Source organism: Cibotium barometz, chromosome 58 (assembly GCF_041138505.1).
Source record: "Cibotium barometz isolate CiBa-2024 chromosome 58, ASM4113850v1, whole genome shotgun sequence".
In the NCBI taxonomy this organism is placed as follows: domain Eukaryota; kingdom Viridiplantae; phylum Streptophyta; class Polypodiopsida; order Cyatheales; family Cibotiaceae; genus Cibotium; species Cibotium barometz.
The window spans coordinates 32,122,962-32,139,295 of NC_141103.1; the positions used below are offsets into that span (position 1 = coordinate 32,122,962).

General features: G+C 44.0%; 1 protein-coding gene across 1 annotated transcript in view; it reads left to right on the top strand.

Moving 5' to 3' along the window:
* The first annotated feature begins 6,209 nt into the window (after positions 1-6,209).
* Positions 6,210-16,334, top strand: part of LOC147606167 (26S proteasome non-ATPase regulatory subunit 14 homolog) — a 36,003-nt gene continuing 25,878 nt past the window's right edge. Inside the window, exons 1-3 of the mRNA XM_086792356.1 lie at positions 6,210-6,475; positions 6,818-6,995; positions 7,167-7,248. Coding sequence (XP_086648482.1) covers positions 6,334-6,475; positions 6,818-6,995; positions 7,167-7,248 — 402 coding nt within the window. The 5' untranslated portion in view covers positions 6,210-6,333. The remainder of the gene's footprint in view (positions 6,476-6,817; positions 6,996-7,166; positions 7,249-16,334) is intronic.

Genomic DNA, 16,334 nt, shown 5'->3' on the forward strand with positions numbered 1-16,334 from the left:
GTAGATCCTCTAGCTCCCATGTAGATTCTCTAGTTTGCCAACTATCGATTGTGGCCATGTAGATCCTCTAGCTCACCATCAGGTGTAACCCATGTAGATCCTCTAGCTCACCATAAGGTGTAACCCATGTAGATCCTCTAGCTCCCCAATTATCAATTGTGGCCATCATATGTATCTAGTTTAGATCATCTTCAAGCTTAATAGCTTGTTTTTTAGCATCTTTGTAGGGTGGGTCCTTCCCTACATCGGTCTCTTCTCTGTAAGTATAGCAATTTGCAAAGGGGTCAAATGGATGGTAGTATCAGATCTCTAGTCAAATAGTCCACCACACCACTACCCATTCGGTGTATGTGACCAGTCACGAGGTCGACTCTAAGGATTGGAGTCATCAAATTGTAGGTAAACATGGTTTTTGGACCAATCATGGACCATTTTAGCTTTCACGTATAAATGATCTTAGGAAGATCATTTCATAAGAATCAAGTTTCTTTGAAGAGTCCATCACAATGAACGTATACCTCACCCGATGTTTCAACACCTTTATCTTAAGATTACGTAACATTCTCATTGGTTTGATAACAGTACCATCAGCCATTTTAATGTCTCAGACTTCAAGCTTGGGTTTCGCCATTTTTCCCCAACATTTTTTGGTGATTATACTGACTCCTGCACCACCATCAAGGACTCCCATTACTGTGATGCCCTTAGTGGTGAGAATGGTAGTAATGCGTTGGATTCATCACCTTCAAAGTATTAACCCAATTTCTTCAATGGAATTTTGACCATTGATTTGGCGTACTCATCCTCTACTTGGGTTCTTGGATCTTCTATAACTTGAGTCGGCAAAATTCCATAGTAGGGTTGAGTCTTGTGGGTTCCTACAAATGGTGGTAGTTCTATATTGAGTTCTCCATTTAAAAAGAGGGTGTAGTCATTGCGATGTTTGTTTCAGAAGCCATGAACTCCAACAAATTAGGTATGTTCAAGCAAGTACCCGTCACCTCTCTACCATATGAAGCTGCTGGTGATATTGGAGTTTCCACCTCTTGAACGGGTTCAGGGTTCATATTCTTTTAAAAAGTTGAGAATCCATGTTTAGGATAGGTGAGTTCTCACTAAGCTCAAGGATGACACTAGGTATATCCAAGGCTTTGTGGGTTACGATCGACTTTAGGTTATTTGGATGCACAATGTCAGAGATGTTTATTTGTTTTGGTCTTGGTTCTAGCTCCTGAGTATGTGTGACCATATCCTTGAGCTCATGAAGTTGTTCCAATTCTTTTGCAGGGTCAAGGTATGAACCAGGTTTCTCTTTGTTTGGTTTCTTGAGGACCTGCATCCCTTTCTTTTTGGTCTCCTTAGTTTTTGTTTTAGTGTCTCTAGTTTTCTCAAAACCAGCGTGTGTGTCCATTAAATCGGAATCCTCATTAATATCATTCATGTAGACTGGTTTGTCAGGTGTTCCCAAGTTCACTCGTTCCGTTTTCTTTATTTTGCCTCCTTTTATGGATTTCTTTATTTTGCCTCCTTTTATGGATTTCTTTCTTCTATGGCCCCTCTTCTTTTTAGATCCTTCTACTAAAGTAGCTTGGTTTTCAACTTTCTTTTCCACAATAGGTGTGTTTTGAGCCATGAGTCTCGTTATTGCATTCATATATAGGTTAGGATTTCTCAGAATTGATCTCTGAGTTTGACCACCCACTCCAATCATGTTGAGAGGTATGATGGTAGAACCATTCTACTGATTTGCAACCACCACTTTCATTGGGCAATCTTTGATCTAATGATCTATGCCACAATGATTACATGTTGCAGGTGGCATGATGAAAGATGCAACTTGGGTGATTGGCTGGTTTCTGATGGAACACTCAGAGACTCAGTGTGGTCCTTAACAATGATAGCATTAAAGAGGCATTCTCTTGACATTAGAGTTGATGTCTCAACCTCTTCCTAATGCGGCTAGCTAGTATACTCGTTTGACTCCGCCTCTTGCATCAACTACATAGTAGTCAAGATAAAACTCTGTGGAATCCTTAGTGACATGTGAGGCACTGTCCAAGTCAACCTCATATTCTAGACACTCAAAAGGTTCCTTGAAATCTATTTGATTCAATGGCGTGATTCTCAGGGGTGGAGGTTGAGGTCCCAAAATTGGTGTAGATAACAACACTTTTTGTGCATTGCAAATCCCCCTTGCAATAGGTGGTTGTGCTTTTCTTAGCATTGGGTTAAGGTGTTGCAGTAGGAATGATGGCTTGTGATGACTATGATGGAGCTAGTAAAGGTAACTACTTAGATCTGGAAGCATTAGCAAGGGCTTGCAAATGTGTGTGGCATTGTGAAGCCTCATGACCATAACGTCCATAAATAGTACAATTTCCATTATAGTGTGCCCTTAGGACTGGACACTCACTGGTCAAATGTCCTTGTTGGCAGATTGAGCATCATTGAAGCTCTCTCCTTGGATATATATGCACGTTTTCTGGGGATCTATTGGCTTTCATTCTCTCTTGGAGTTCTTTCATGAAATCTGTGAAATTCATCAAGTGTTACCTTTAGCAAGGGGTTTAACTGTAGAAGTGCTATGTCCTATGACTTCGGAAGCAACATATTTAGAATCTGATGCTTTGGCTCCCTTGACCATCATATTATCTTTTAGTTGGATGGCATTTGTTGTGAATTCATCTCATGTAGTGATCCCTCTAATGACTAAGCCATTATAGATTGCTTCATGGGTTAAGCCCATATATGAATCTATCAAATCAAATAGCGTTTATGCGGAAGGCAACAAGAGTTCAAATGCTTGAGATGGCTAATGAAATCTCTAATCGAGTCCTCTTCTTCTCTCTTGGCTTTGTCCAGATATGAAGTTATACCTTGTAAGACTCCTTCACGCACAAATTTCTTCAAGAACAATTTCCTAAGAGGGGTGAAGTTCAAACATTCCTCAACCTTGAGAGTTCTATACCAATCACTAGCCTTACCATCTAATATTAGACTAAAGGCATAAATCTTGGAAATCTCATTTTGTTCTCCCAACGCCTCACACACTTGATTAAAAACTTCCAAATGTCTCCTAGGATCACCATCTCCAGTGAATTTATGAGTTAGCTTGGCTATTTGGGCCGCCTTTCCATGGCTATGTCGACCACCATCTCTCACAACAACATGCGCTATGCTCTCTGCTATACCGCTCTTGCCAGGGCCTATGCAAAAGCAACTGGGTTTGTGGGTAGAGCTGGTGCTAGCATAATAGGAGCAATGATAGGAGTAGGTGGAGGTACAACACATGGCACTACATGAGGATGTATTGGTCTAAACCCTAGTGGGGATAGACGTGCTGCATAAGGTATGTGTCATATATAGGTGCTTTAGTCATGTGGGCATTAAGTGCAGCCGGTCTTGTAAGAAGGAGTTGGTAGCACACTCACTCTAGGGAAGGGATGTTTCATGGGTGCACTAGAATGAGATGTGTCTCCTCTAGGAATGGCAATACTAGATATGCCAGGTGCAGGGGGGTCCATGTGTGAAGTGGTGGTGGCTACCATGGTAACCGTGGGCATGTGGCTCAAATGTAATAATACATCAGTCCACATAGGTGCCATACATGGTGGTGTGGTGCTTACCACCATTGGATGAAGCAGTGTACTAGCAGTGTCTTGGGTGGGGACAACTCTAGGATCTAAGAAGGTAAAGCTCATGCTAGTATGCTCTTGAGTCCCTGCATGGCCTTGTGGGTTAGAAGATGTGGATTGGTCCATGGTATAGTTGGGTGATACTACAAAAGTAGGATCCGCTAGGCTCACATGAGGTGTTACCATTTCGCTTATTGTGGACACCTTACTTTAGATGTCCCGACTTGCACCATAGGTCTTTGGATCCTTTCATGTTCAATGATCCTATATATGCAATTGCAGATACCTTACAATCATTCTTCCTCTGTTATGGCCCCAGATACTGATTGGACAATCCCTTCCCAACTAACACCATAAGCTTGGCATGTACCAAAATCTCTCTGTTCATGCGTCATACTCCCAATCATTTGTGAGAAGATGTTGATGCAAGATTTGCAAGCTTAGCTCTTTCCTCGAGGTAGACTCAATGCTATTGCTTGTATCGAGACTATTGGTGTGCAGTACTTGTGTAGTCCTGGCTTGGTTCTCGTTTTAGGCATAGTGGGCTGCTAATCGTTGTTGTGCCACTTGAAAAGTCTCTTCTTCCTTTGCTCTAGTAGCCTAGATTAGTGCCTCTACTGCCTACACTTCTTCTAATGTTCTACGATCAGGCATAAGCACTTGTTAGGGGGTGGTTCAATGGTCAGAGTTGCAGTAGGTGCAACAGAAGCTGTATGGACATGGGATATCAATGTGAATGCTCCGTGCTTGTAACGATGAGAGTACACCAAGTGTCTCTCTGGAGTTTACCTCAATGCCTTCATCATGTGTTATGTATGTAGTAAGATTTGGTTCAGAGGTAGCAGTTGAGGTCGAACCTCTGAGGTAGCTAGCTACGTGGTCAAAAAGACTGGTAGTTGGCTTGACTGGTGAGGCTTGGTTAGAGTTCTCACTTCTGGGGATCCTTCCATTGACTTGAAATCTGACGATGTATCACTGGCCCCTAGTGCAGGTCCTTGTACAATGCTAAACTAGGTTCTGATCGAAGGTCCTGAGCCTAGTGTAGGTGGGTATGCGCCTAGCTCGATAGATGCGCTATCATTTAAATAGGCCTCTAATACACGCTCAGATCGTAGGTGCATGTGAATATGGGGTGTTGGAAGGTCCTATAGATGCCATAGACAAGTTTGAGAAATTTTAAAAATTTTCATTTTATTTTTTAGGGAAAAAATTTGGGACTGTCCAAAGTTTTTCCGAAACACGTTTCTAGTGTTTCTTAACCCATCTGGCATAAAAAATAGTGTTTCTTAACCCATCTAGTGTTTCTTAACCCATCTGGCATAAAAAATAGTGTACCTTTTTTTGGGTCAGTTAAGCACTATAGGTCCTGGCTCCCATAGTTAAGCTGCTTAACTATGTAAAAATGTAAATTTTTGGGGTGTTACACAAGTTGCATTCAACACGATTGCAATAGCCTAAAACATATATTAGGCAAACTCGAAGTGGACACATTGGGGAGGGTCATTTGGGGGAGGTGATGGAGGGAAACATGGTTGGGCGCTTGACCTACTGTGAAAACTGGCTTTGCACCAGAAAGGGTCAACTAGCTAGCAAGGTTGTATTATCTCGACTCTATTATTTATTCACATTGTATCTCCTCTCTTGAACCATGTGGTAGAAGTGTAAGGGTGGGGCATACTATGCACAGGTGGGGGTAGTGCCGTAGCAGCACATGAGTGCAAAATTGGTCTAAATATAATTGCCAAATCGTCACATGACATAGCAAGGGCTTGGCCTTGTGGTAGCTCCCTGAGGTCGTACGCTCGAGTGTGAGGGGGAGCGGTTGATGAGACAAGACCGAGTTTTCAAAAATAAAGAAAAAGTGGGATACATAGTGCATATCCATGTGGGAACATCATATAGTACTATGTGGTGGTGAAACATGGCCCATAAGATGAGAGAGTTTTTTAGAATAAAGAAAAAGGGGGATACATGGCATATAGGCACTTGGAACATCATATAGTGTTAAGTGGTGGTGAAAAAAAAAAACAACTTATGACACAACCCGTCTTAAAAACGAGAAAAAAAACTTTTATTTTCTCATTTTTTCTACAATTGTGGGATTGCAATGTGTAAAATTGAATATCCTTTTAAATTTTCAAACTTTTATTTTGATAAAATTTTTCTATACTATGGGTTCGGCCACATGGATGCTCCCCAAGCTCTAGGGCGATACCATAGACAACTAAAATATACAACACACAAAGAGATTAAATATATGAATATTTTATGAATAATATATCTATCTATTAACCATGGACAACCAAGGAACAAGGAAAAGAGAAATCCTAGATTTTTAAAAAATAAGAGAAAAAATCCCTTCAATTAACCTGTATTCCGGCGCGTTTCACTTCTTAATGTCTTTTACATACCCACGCGTTGTTACATACCGCAGCAACGCGCGCGGGTTGAGTACTAGTATACGCTACTAATAAGGTAAACCTCTTAGTAAAGCATGTGGCAAGTTGTTTTTTTAAAATTAGTGTTTGAGTTAGTCTTTAAAAAAAATGTGGAAGTCCCAGGGTTTCTCACTTGTATACAGCGCTATAAAGTGAAGGATTCGTTTACACGAAAGCTTGGAACATTGCAGGGCGCTCGATCTCTTCGTGCGAGCAACCAAAGGGCCTTCGCAAGTTCACTGTGAGATTTTCCCGCAGCTATGGAGAGACTGCAGCGCATCTTCTCAGGCGTCGGAGGCGGGGCTGGAGGTGCTGGTGGTCCCCACCCCGACTCGCCTCTCGTGGACACCTCTGAGCAGGTCTACATCTCGTCGCTGGCGCTGCTCAAAATGCTCAAACATGGTATTCTCCTTTCCCTTTTCTCTTAGGGTTTTGGATTTTCTCTTAAATATTCTGGTAGGGTTTTGGATTTCTTCCCAAGTCTCCATCTATGAGTAGGATATGTATGAGTGTACTTTAAAATACACACATCTGTGAATTGATGAATGGCTGTGGATGTGGATGGATGGAGGGACATAGTCTTATCTGTTGCTGGGTTTATACACACATGTATGAATGGATAGATGGACGTGGATGCATGGAGGACTCTTATTTGCTGCTGGGTTTGAGTAACTTTGGTTGGCTTAAAAGCTTGCTTTGTCCAGTGCACCTTTCTCACTGGTGCTTGTGTCTGTTACCTCACAGGCAGAGCAGGAGTTCCCATGGAGGTGATGGGGCTAATGCTTGGAGAGTTTGTTGATGAATACACTGTAAGGGTTGTGGATGTGTTTGCCATGCCCCAGAGTGGGACAGGGGTTAGTGTTGAGGCTGTAGACGCTGTGTTCCAGGCCAAAATGCTTGATATGCTGAAGCAGACTGGCAGGTATGTTGTCCTCAGTTGTGTTGCAAGGTATGTCAAGTTCTTATCCAGTTAAAATAATGTTAGCTGGCAGTATGATTGAAATCCACACATCATCAAGGATTTAGGTCAGAATTAGCATATTGTATTTTTTTGCACAGAAAACCACATGATGTGCTTTTGTCAATCTTGTAGACCAGAGATGGTCGTGGGTTGGTATCATTCACATCCTGGTTTTGGCTGTTGGCTTTCTGGAGTGGACATAAACACACAGCAGGTTAGTTTTTTGGTTATCTGCAATTTTAAAAGTTCTTCATAATACATTTTGTTGGGTTGTCAGTGTTTTCTTTTGTATGGTTGTTGTACAACCCTGTACACTAGTCAAGGTGGGCTCGTGTGTATTTAGCTCACACTCAAAAGGCTGTGAGTCCGAACCCTTACAGGTGGTGGGCTTGTCCTTGTTAACACTTCTCAATCAAAAAAGAGGGGGGGGGGGGCGCAAAAAAAAAAGCCTTGTACATCGTCTCCTCTTTCTGGGGTTATGGACAGAAAATTAGAGAGTGGAGAAGGGGCCTGCCACCCTTGAGTGCATGATCAGTGTCCTTGGGGCATTTAAAGACTGCAAATTCATAAGCCTTGCCAAGCTAGGAAAGAACAGTAGTTTCTTCAATTGGAAGGATTTCGAGTCTCCCAAAAGAGTCTTGGTCTCATTTGCTGACAGAGAGAGGTGAACTGTAGGGGACCTATGCTTAATCTAGCCCCAGCGGGGGTGATGCCTTGCATTAGTATTTAGTTTAAGCCTGTACTAGCTTGTTCTGGGAAATAAATATGGAATTCGTAGAGTATCAATAAATTTGTGGTGGTGATATCTACTCTTTGGGATGTCTGCATTTTCTGTCGTGGATTAGATTAAACCTTGTCCCACATTGGTCGGTAAATGCTGTATAAGCTTTATAGACTTAATGATGCTAATAAAAGAGTTTCAGTATTCTGCATATTGCCGGTTTTTATGGTGGTTTCCCTTCACGGGTAGTCCAATGTATAGGGCTTCTTTTAGATGATAACGATTGCGAGTTAAAGAACAAAAAGAACAAAAAGAACAGAGACGTGTGGAGGAACAACGAGATAAGAAAGCCACACTCAAATATGAGGAAGAACAGTGCCGACGAGAAGCTGCTGACTGAGAGTTTTAGTAAAGACTTGACTGGGAGGTTGTGCAAATCCAGCATCAAGGTTGTGCAAATCTAGCATCAGCAGATGATGGCACAGATTTTGGTATCCCTCCCCAAGACGGCTTCGAATACCTTGTCCTCCATTGCCTCTACCACTACCGTCATATGAACCTCTCTAGATTTTAGTAAGTATGATGTTAAGTGTGATCATGCTGCAGTTACTCAATTTATTCATCAATTTGAAGCGCATTTTCCTTTAGCTAAAATTACAGATCCACAAGAAAAAGTCCATGTGGCAGCACCCCAACTCATTGGGGAAGCTGTTACTTGGTGGGGCTGCATTGGTCACTTCTTCACGGAGACCCCATCATAGGCCAATTCCAATTTGATTGGACTACCTTGGTGGCTGACCTCAAAGCCCGTTTTCTTCCACCACAGTATATGACTAATCTTAAGGACGAGTTTTACAAACTCACTTTGGGTGGTTCCCTTGTTTGACCTATTCCAACAAGGTCATTATAATGGCCCAACAGTTGTGCATATCGGAAGAAGATAAACTCAACTAGTTCATTCGAGGTTTAGACACTAACATTAGGTACCCAGTTAGGAATTTTCAGCCTCAGACTTATGTACAGGCACAGACCCTTGTTGAGAATTAGGAATTGATGCTGAATGGAGGTAAGCCCAAGCAGGTATAGTATACCCTTAAGTCCCAACAACAGTCATCTACCGAGGGTAAGGGGGCTCATAACAACAAAGACCAAAAGGACCAAAAGAAAACTTCTCAGGGTGAATCGAGCAATAGGAAGGGTACTACGCCTAAGAAGACTTTTGAGGAAAAATCTAAGGAGAGCATCATTGGAGGTTATCTCCAGTCGGATGAACAGACACAGTACAGGACGGAGAACCGTTGTTTCTTCTGTCACATTGTGGGACACGGGAAGAAAGATTGCACTAAGTTGCAAGTGGAAAAGTTTGCCAAGGCATCCACTTTCATAGTAGCAACCGTAGTAGTCCCATCCACACCTCTGCCATCAGCCTCTCAACAACAGTCATCTATCGAGGGTAAGGGGGCTCATAACAACAAAGACCAAAAGGACCAAAAGAAAACTTCTCAGGGTGAATCGGGCAATAGGAAGGGTACTACGTCCAAGAAGACTCCTGAGGAAAAAGCTAAGGAGAGCATCACTGGAGGTTATCTCCAGTCGGATGAACAGACACAGTACAGGACGGAAAATGGTTGTTTCTTCTGTCACATTGTGGGACACGGGAAGAAAGATTGCACTAAGTTGCAGGTGGAAAAGTCTGCCAAGGCATCCACTTCCATAATAGCAACCGTAGTAGTTCCATCCACACCTCTGCCATTAGCCTCTAATGCCGTTCGGCTTTTGCCCGCTTTGAATTTAGTCCCACTAGTGGTATTTGATGATAAGTAGGAGGGTGAGGCTGAGGGATAAGACGAAAGTTCTCATCCATGTCTATGGCATTGCAAGGGGACATTAGTTCATTGTCCTCTTTGACACATGTAGTTTTGAGGATGCCATCTCTGCGTAGTTGGCAAATAAGATGAGCTGTACATTGGTTCCTTATCATCTAGATGTGGATTGGTTTACTCCTAGTCTACGTACACACATTTCTCATAAAGCTCAGCAGTTTGAGTTTTAGGTTGAGGGGGCAACATTCCAATAGGATTTCATTGTCTCTCCTCTTTTAGGGTGTGACATGATTCTTGAGAAATAGTGGTTTAAATGGTATGCACTCCTTCCTGATGAGACAGGACACTTTCACTATCGTTAAAGGTTTTCCTGAGCCCATCATGATTTGCGGGGATCGGAGCATTCTTGGAATTCCACTCATTTTTCACATTCAAGTCCAATGAGCCATCAGAAAAGGATCAGAGTGTGCGTTACTATATGCTCACTCTCAGTTCAATGTAGTTTAGATAGCACCTACAGTGTAGCAAAGGATGGCTAGTCTTTTGTCTCAATACAGTAGCATCATGCTGCGAGACGACCTCCCACAATCTCCCATTCAGTAGATTGAGGACCATCGCATACAGTTGGTTCCTTGTTCAGAGCCTCTCAGCAAGTTTCCCTACCGCCTTTCTAAGGCATTGGAGAGTGAGCTAGAGCAACAGTTAGCCCAGCTACTCTGGTCTGGATTTATCTGACCGTGCTTCTCCCCATTTGCCGCTCCCATTCTGTTTGTCCAATAGAAGGATAAGTTTGCATGCTTATATGTGGATTACAGGGCGCTCAATAAGCTAACAGTTAAGAATAGATTTTCCATTTCGAGAATAGAGTTCATCCTAGAACGACTCTGATGCAAATTTTTCCTCTAAGAAAAGCTACCATTCGGTTCATATCTTTGTGGCTGACATTCCAAAAACTGCCTTTAGGATTGAGCGCGGCCATTATGAATTTGTGGTGATACCCTTTGGATTCACCAATACACCAACAACATTCAATAAAATGATGTCTAGGCGTCTTCATCTTCCTAATGACATCCTTATCTTCTCAGGGACCGCAGAGCAGCATGAGCGAGATGTGGCACAAGTTTTGCAACTCTTGCAGGACATGTTAGCAGTCATCTCCAGTTTGTACCATATTACACTTTAGGGGGTGAGGGCCAGTGATGTGGGTGTGCCTGCCCGTGAGGTTTTCTCCATTTTTTTCCATTGTTCATTTTCCCAGTTTTTCGAGTCGTGGGGGTGCTGATTTTCCCCTGTCGGTCTTTAGGTTTGGTTGCTCAGGTGGGGCCCATTATTTTTCTACTGGCCGACTTGCTATTTAGTGGCCGACCGGACTTTTTCCAGTTGTGGGCTGTCGGCCTGTTATGCACTGGCCGATTGGCTCCCAGTCCATATTTATTGTGGGCCTTGCCCCCCCCCCCCCCCACTCATTGTACTGGATATACTTGTGCATGTAGTAGAGTTCGACACCGTCTCTCCTCTCTTGCTGTTCTGCAGTTTTTTGCTCTCTTATTTTTACCTCTTTACCACTGCACATTTCGACATGGTATCAGAGTCCCAGGTGGCTTGAATCTTTGGAAACAGTGAGAGATCTAGTGGTTGCTGTTTTTGGTGCTGATTGGAGAATATTTGGGTGTACGGGACATGGAGAAGCGGCTTAAAGGTGGGCGTCATTGCTAGCCACCTTGCAGCAAAGTGTAGCCTCTTCTTCAAATTTTTTTCCCACCCACCCTTCCTTCACAAGACCATGTGAACCCTCGAGATGGCAGATTTGCTCGAGACGGCGGAGAAACATGTGAAGATTTCCCCTCTCTCGACGTTCCCGATGGACCGATAGTTAGACGGGAACAACCATGGCATTCGGAAGGTGATGATGGAGTCTGTTTTGGAATCTTTAGGCTGACTTCGTCACGGTTGGTGTTTTAGGGCCAGATCCGACAAAGGAGGACTCTTCACTATTAGTTAAAGAGCGGGAGGCTGAGGTACAGTTGTGGGATTGTGTTAATGCCTATGTGCGTTCTTTCATCTTTCTCAATTGCACACCCTAAGTGATGAATCATATCAAACACATGACATTGGTATCATGTGCACGCTAGGGACAGGCAAATTGGCGAGCTAGAGTATGATATGTGCAGTTCTTGCATTCGTGGGAAGCAACATAGGGACTTTTCCGAATCAGGCTACCAGGCGGGCTTCGAAACCTTTGGAGCTGGTTCACACTAACTTATGTGGGCCCATGCAGACCCTATCTTTGGGAGGAGCCTTGTATTTAATGCTGATTGTGGATAATTGTAGCAGGTTCACATGGGTTGTAATATGTGGAAGCTTCGGAGAAAGATCGGTAACTTCAAAACTCAGAAATCAGCACTCTTTTCGCGACGGAAATTAACGCACAAACTGAAAGGAGATGTGCAGAAAATAGAGAGAGAAGGGGGAGATGGAGAAGGACACAGTATTGGGTCCCAATTACCCTCTGTAGGGCCCCCACCACGGATGGTGTATTTGCTTTATTAGAATGATGTAAATCTGAAAACAAATACAAAATTCTTGACCTTTCTTGGCTGGGAAATCCCGGCCCTTGACCTTCAGAAGTCCACCCCTTTGCTTAGCAATCTCCTTGGCTTGTCTAGCCCTTGATTGGCTTGAGCTCTTGGTGAATACTGAGATGATTGATGGGATTGTGGACCTCTCCTATTTATACTACTCTTCAGCAGCAGCAATCGGCCAGTATAAGAGCAGGCGGCCAGCAGAAAAATCCCACGACTGAGTAAATTCAGCATTAAATGCTCCAAAAATCCTAATAAATGCTGCGTAAATTCCATAGCAAGCTGGGGAGGCAGGCACTTGCTTCTAGAAGGCTGGGCATAGCCTTTGCCCACAATCCATGGGCTGGGCAGCTTGTATGGGCTGCCCCATACTTGCCCTACAGCCCTATGAAGGCTGTAACCTCCTGAAAATAGCCTTATTCTTGCCTTAGGACTGTCCTACAGCCCTTCCATGGCTGGTGGGTCCAGCCTGGGCCTTATTGGCCCACATGGGGATGGTTTCACACCATTCCCATGCCCATACTAAGCTCCGGGGTAGCCCTATGGGTTGGCCCCTTGTCCTAAACATAATCTACTCAGTGATCTGGCATCCGGTGTCATACCAGATACACAGAACCACTGACATCATTCTAGAGGGAGACTCACAGCGCGGATTGGCACTGCTTCATGTGCAGGTCAGTGCACATCTGACCTTGGACTCATGTGCAGGACAATGCACACCTGACCTCGGACGATTGAGATGGATCCCTGGCTGACTCGTCCCGGACTGGGCTCACATGGGACCAGTTCACCATCCCAGGTCCTGCACCTTCTGTACAGAAATGTCTACGTGGCATCCAAGTGCGGGTTGCACGTGACATCCCCTTCCGCTTAACTCGACGGAAGCTGCATATCCTCCAAATAATCCGTCAATAACGCCGGATAGTCTTCGAAGAACTCTTTGTCGAGCCATACCGCTTCATGGGTTCCTCGGTCCTGAAACTTCGTGAGGAACTGTCGTAGTCTTCGGCCTGAGCCATGCTTGAAACGGTGCAGAAGGATTTGTTCTGGAACCATAACTTCTGCTTCATTCACAATGTCTGGTTCCGCTTCGTCTTTGACCTTTGAAGGAGGTGGACCTGCATATGGCTTTAACCAACTGACATGAAATACATCGTGCATAGTCCAACTCGGAGGTAGCTTTAACTGCATAGACACCTCATTAATCTTTTTCCGGATGGGAAAAGGTCTGAAGCTCCTGAAAGACAACTTTGGGCATCGCTTGCCCACTTGCTTCAATCTTTGCTTCATAATCCGAAGATACACCCAATCTCCTTCCGAAAACTTCATATCCCTTCGGTCTTTATTGGCCTGTCGAGTGTAGGCCTCTTGCGCTTTAGCCAATCTGTCCTTTACTGACTCTAAAATCTCCTGGTAAGACTCCGTCACTCTGTTCGCCTCTTGTACTGAAGACGAAGTCCTGGTTAACAACGATTGGAAAGGTCTTCCAAACGCTGCCTCATATGGAGTCCTGCCAATAGCTGAAGAAAAAGAGTCATTCAAAATAGCTTGAACTAATGGCAAAAACGATTTCCACTTACCTTGCTGATCGTGCAGCACATCAAAGGCCAACTGGTTGTATATCTTTGTCTGGCCATCTGTCTGTGGGTGGAATGCACTGGAAAAATTCAACTTAGTACCAAAATTATCAAACAATGTCCTCCAAAAATGACTGGTAAACTTGGCATCTCGGTCTGACACTATGGTCCTAGGAATCCCGCCAATCGGGTACCAATGCCGAATGAACAACTGGGCAACATCCTCGGCGGTCACATTGGCCCTGCAAGGAATAAGCATAACAAATTTGCTAAACCTATCAACAATAGTTAAGCACTGCGTATTACGCTTACTCGGACTGGGAGGCAGGTTTGTGACAAAGTCCATCGAAATGTCCTGGAAAGGATCCTCAGGAATTGGCAAGGGCTGTAACAATCCTATCTTCTTTCCACGAGGAGCTTTCACCTTTTGACAAATGTCACAGCGTTGTAAATATGTAAACACATCACGCCTCATCTTTGGCCAATAGTATTGCCGTTCTAATTTCTCCAGAGTCGAATTCATGCCCCTGTGACCACCTGTAATGGCGTCATGGGCATCATGGAGAAGAGCTACCCGGAATGACTTCATGACACATAGTCGGCCTTTGTAGAAAAGCCAACCATCGCGTATCAGAAAATGGCATGGTCCTGTGGCATCCAATGCCTGTTCCCACTGTGTACCGAATTCCTCGGAATCCGCGTACGTGTGCTTCATGTCTTCTAGTCCTGTACCAACAAGGTCAAGTCTAGTGGTCTGAATCGTAGACACTTGTCCATGTTGGGTTTTATGCTGTGTATGCACCCAGAGGAGTGCTAGTGATCATCAGTAGATTACTGGGGCACTTTTTACTTCAGTTAGTGGAGGTATTTTCCCCTAGTTTAGCTTAGTATCACTTATAAGCAGTTTATAAGTGTTTTGGTCCACCCGGCACATTTTATGGCCGGACATGTGAACACATCTTTTTAGGTCACTTTATTATGTGGCTATTGTACTTCACATCATTATCTGAATACACACAAAGAGTCGTGTTCTCTCTCTGCTTCTCCACGCCTGTGTTTGCAGCACCTCCAAACCCTAACCCTAACAGTCCAAGGCCTTCATTTGGTATCAGAGCATCGTTGGCCTGCCCTTGCCTTGCCCGTACACTGCAGCCTTCCGTACTGCACTGACCGTACAGCCTCGCCAGCAACAGCCCGTACACTGCAGTCTTCCGTACCAGTTAGCGCCGACAGCAGCTACTGTATTGTTTCCGTACACCTGTGCTTCCGTACAAGTCAGCGCCGCCTTCAGTACCGTATTGTACCTGCATACAGTCGACTGCAGACATGTACCTGTTGTGTATTTGGTCGCCCTGCTCCGTACAGTCTTCTGTACACACCTACGTAGACAGCCGTACAACTGTCAGTATAGGCGACCAGCAGCATTTGGTGTTCCGTACCTGTTTTGTACCAGTCAACAGTACCTGCAGTGCATTCGACTGCATTTTCTTCTCCTGTTCCGTAGTGTACTTGCTCGCCCAGCTTCAGTACTGCTTCCGTACAGTACCAGTCGACTGTACCTGCACAGTACAACTACCACAACCTACTCAGTACATTACAACTGTGGTAAGCATTACAAGTTTTGAATATTGGGCATTTTTATTTTCTCTGTGAAAATCTACACGCAGACTTTCTTGCAAAGAAATCTACAGGTTTTTTGCAAGGTTTTGGGTGCAGTAACTTTGGGCAATTTTTGGGCATTTTGGCATTGTGTAAGCCATTTTTGCTGCTCTACTCAGTCACTGGTGCATTGAGCTCCACATTTAGAGGATTGAGAGTGCAGGCATATTTGGGTGAACTGTATTCAGTGGAGTACAGTTGCTTTCAGGGTTCTTGCTATTGGGTTTTTTGATACACAGGTACAACATTGTGCATAGGCATAATGGCAAATCAACAGCAGAGTGATGTATTCACGTATTTGTCTAAGGAAGACAAATTGGACGGCACGAACTACTACTTGTGGAGTTTTATGCTGAAAAATGTGCTTGTGGCAAAAGGTCTTTGGGATTTTGTTAGTGGTGATGAACCACGTCTAGGTCCATTGGCTCCAGAGACTCCTCCCCAAGGGGGTGCTCGTGGGGACGAGGACAACAGGTACAGGCTCCAGGGCAGCCATTGCCTGTTCAAAGAACAAATGCTCAGAAGACATGGGATGCCAGGGATGCACAAGCCTTGTCACTCATTGCATTGTCAGTACAGAGGTCTATTATACCTCATATTCGTTCAGCTGGCTCTTCACAGAATGCATGGGTGACTTTGGAGCAGATGTATGCTGCTCGTAATGAGGCTCGGATCTCATTTTTGAAAAGAGAGCTGGAAAATCAGAAAATGCATGAAGGAGATGATATGTCTAGCCACTTAAACAAGCTGCAGGATTTGAGAGAGCAACTCATCAATGTGGATGAGATTATTCCTGAGACACAGCTTGTGTCCACCATCTTGCACTCTTTGCCAAGATCTTACTTGGCTTTTCATACCTCTTTGAACCTCAGCATGAGGAATGCTGCTGAACCCCTTAAGTATCAGGAACTTGTTGCTCTCTTGCTACAAGAAGAGCA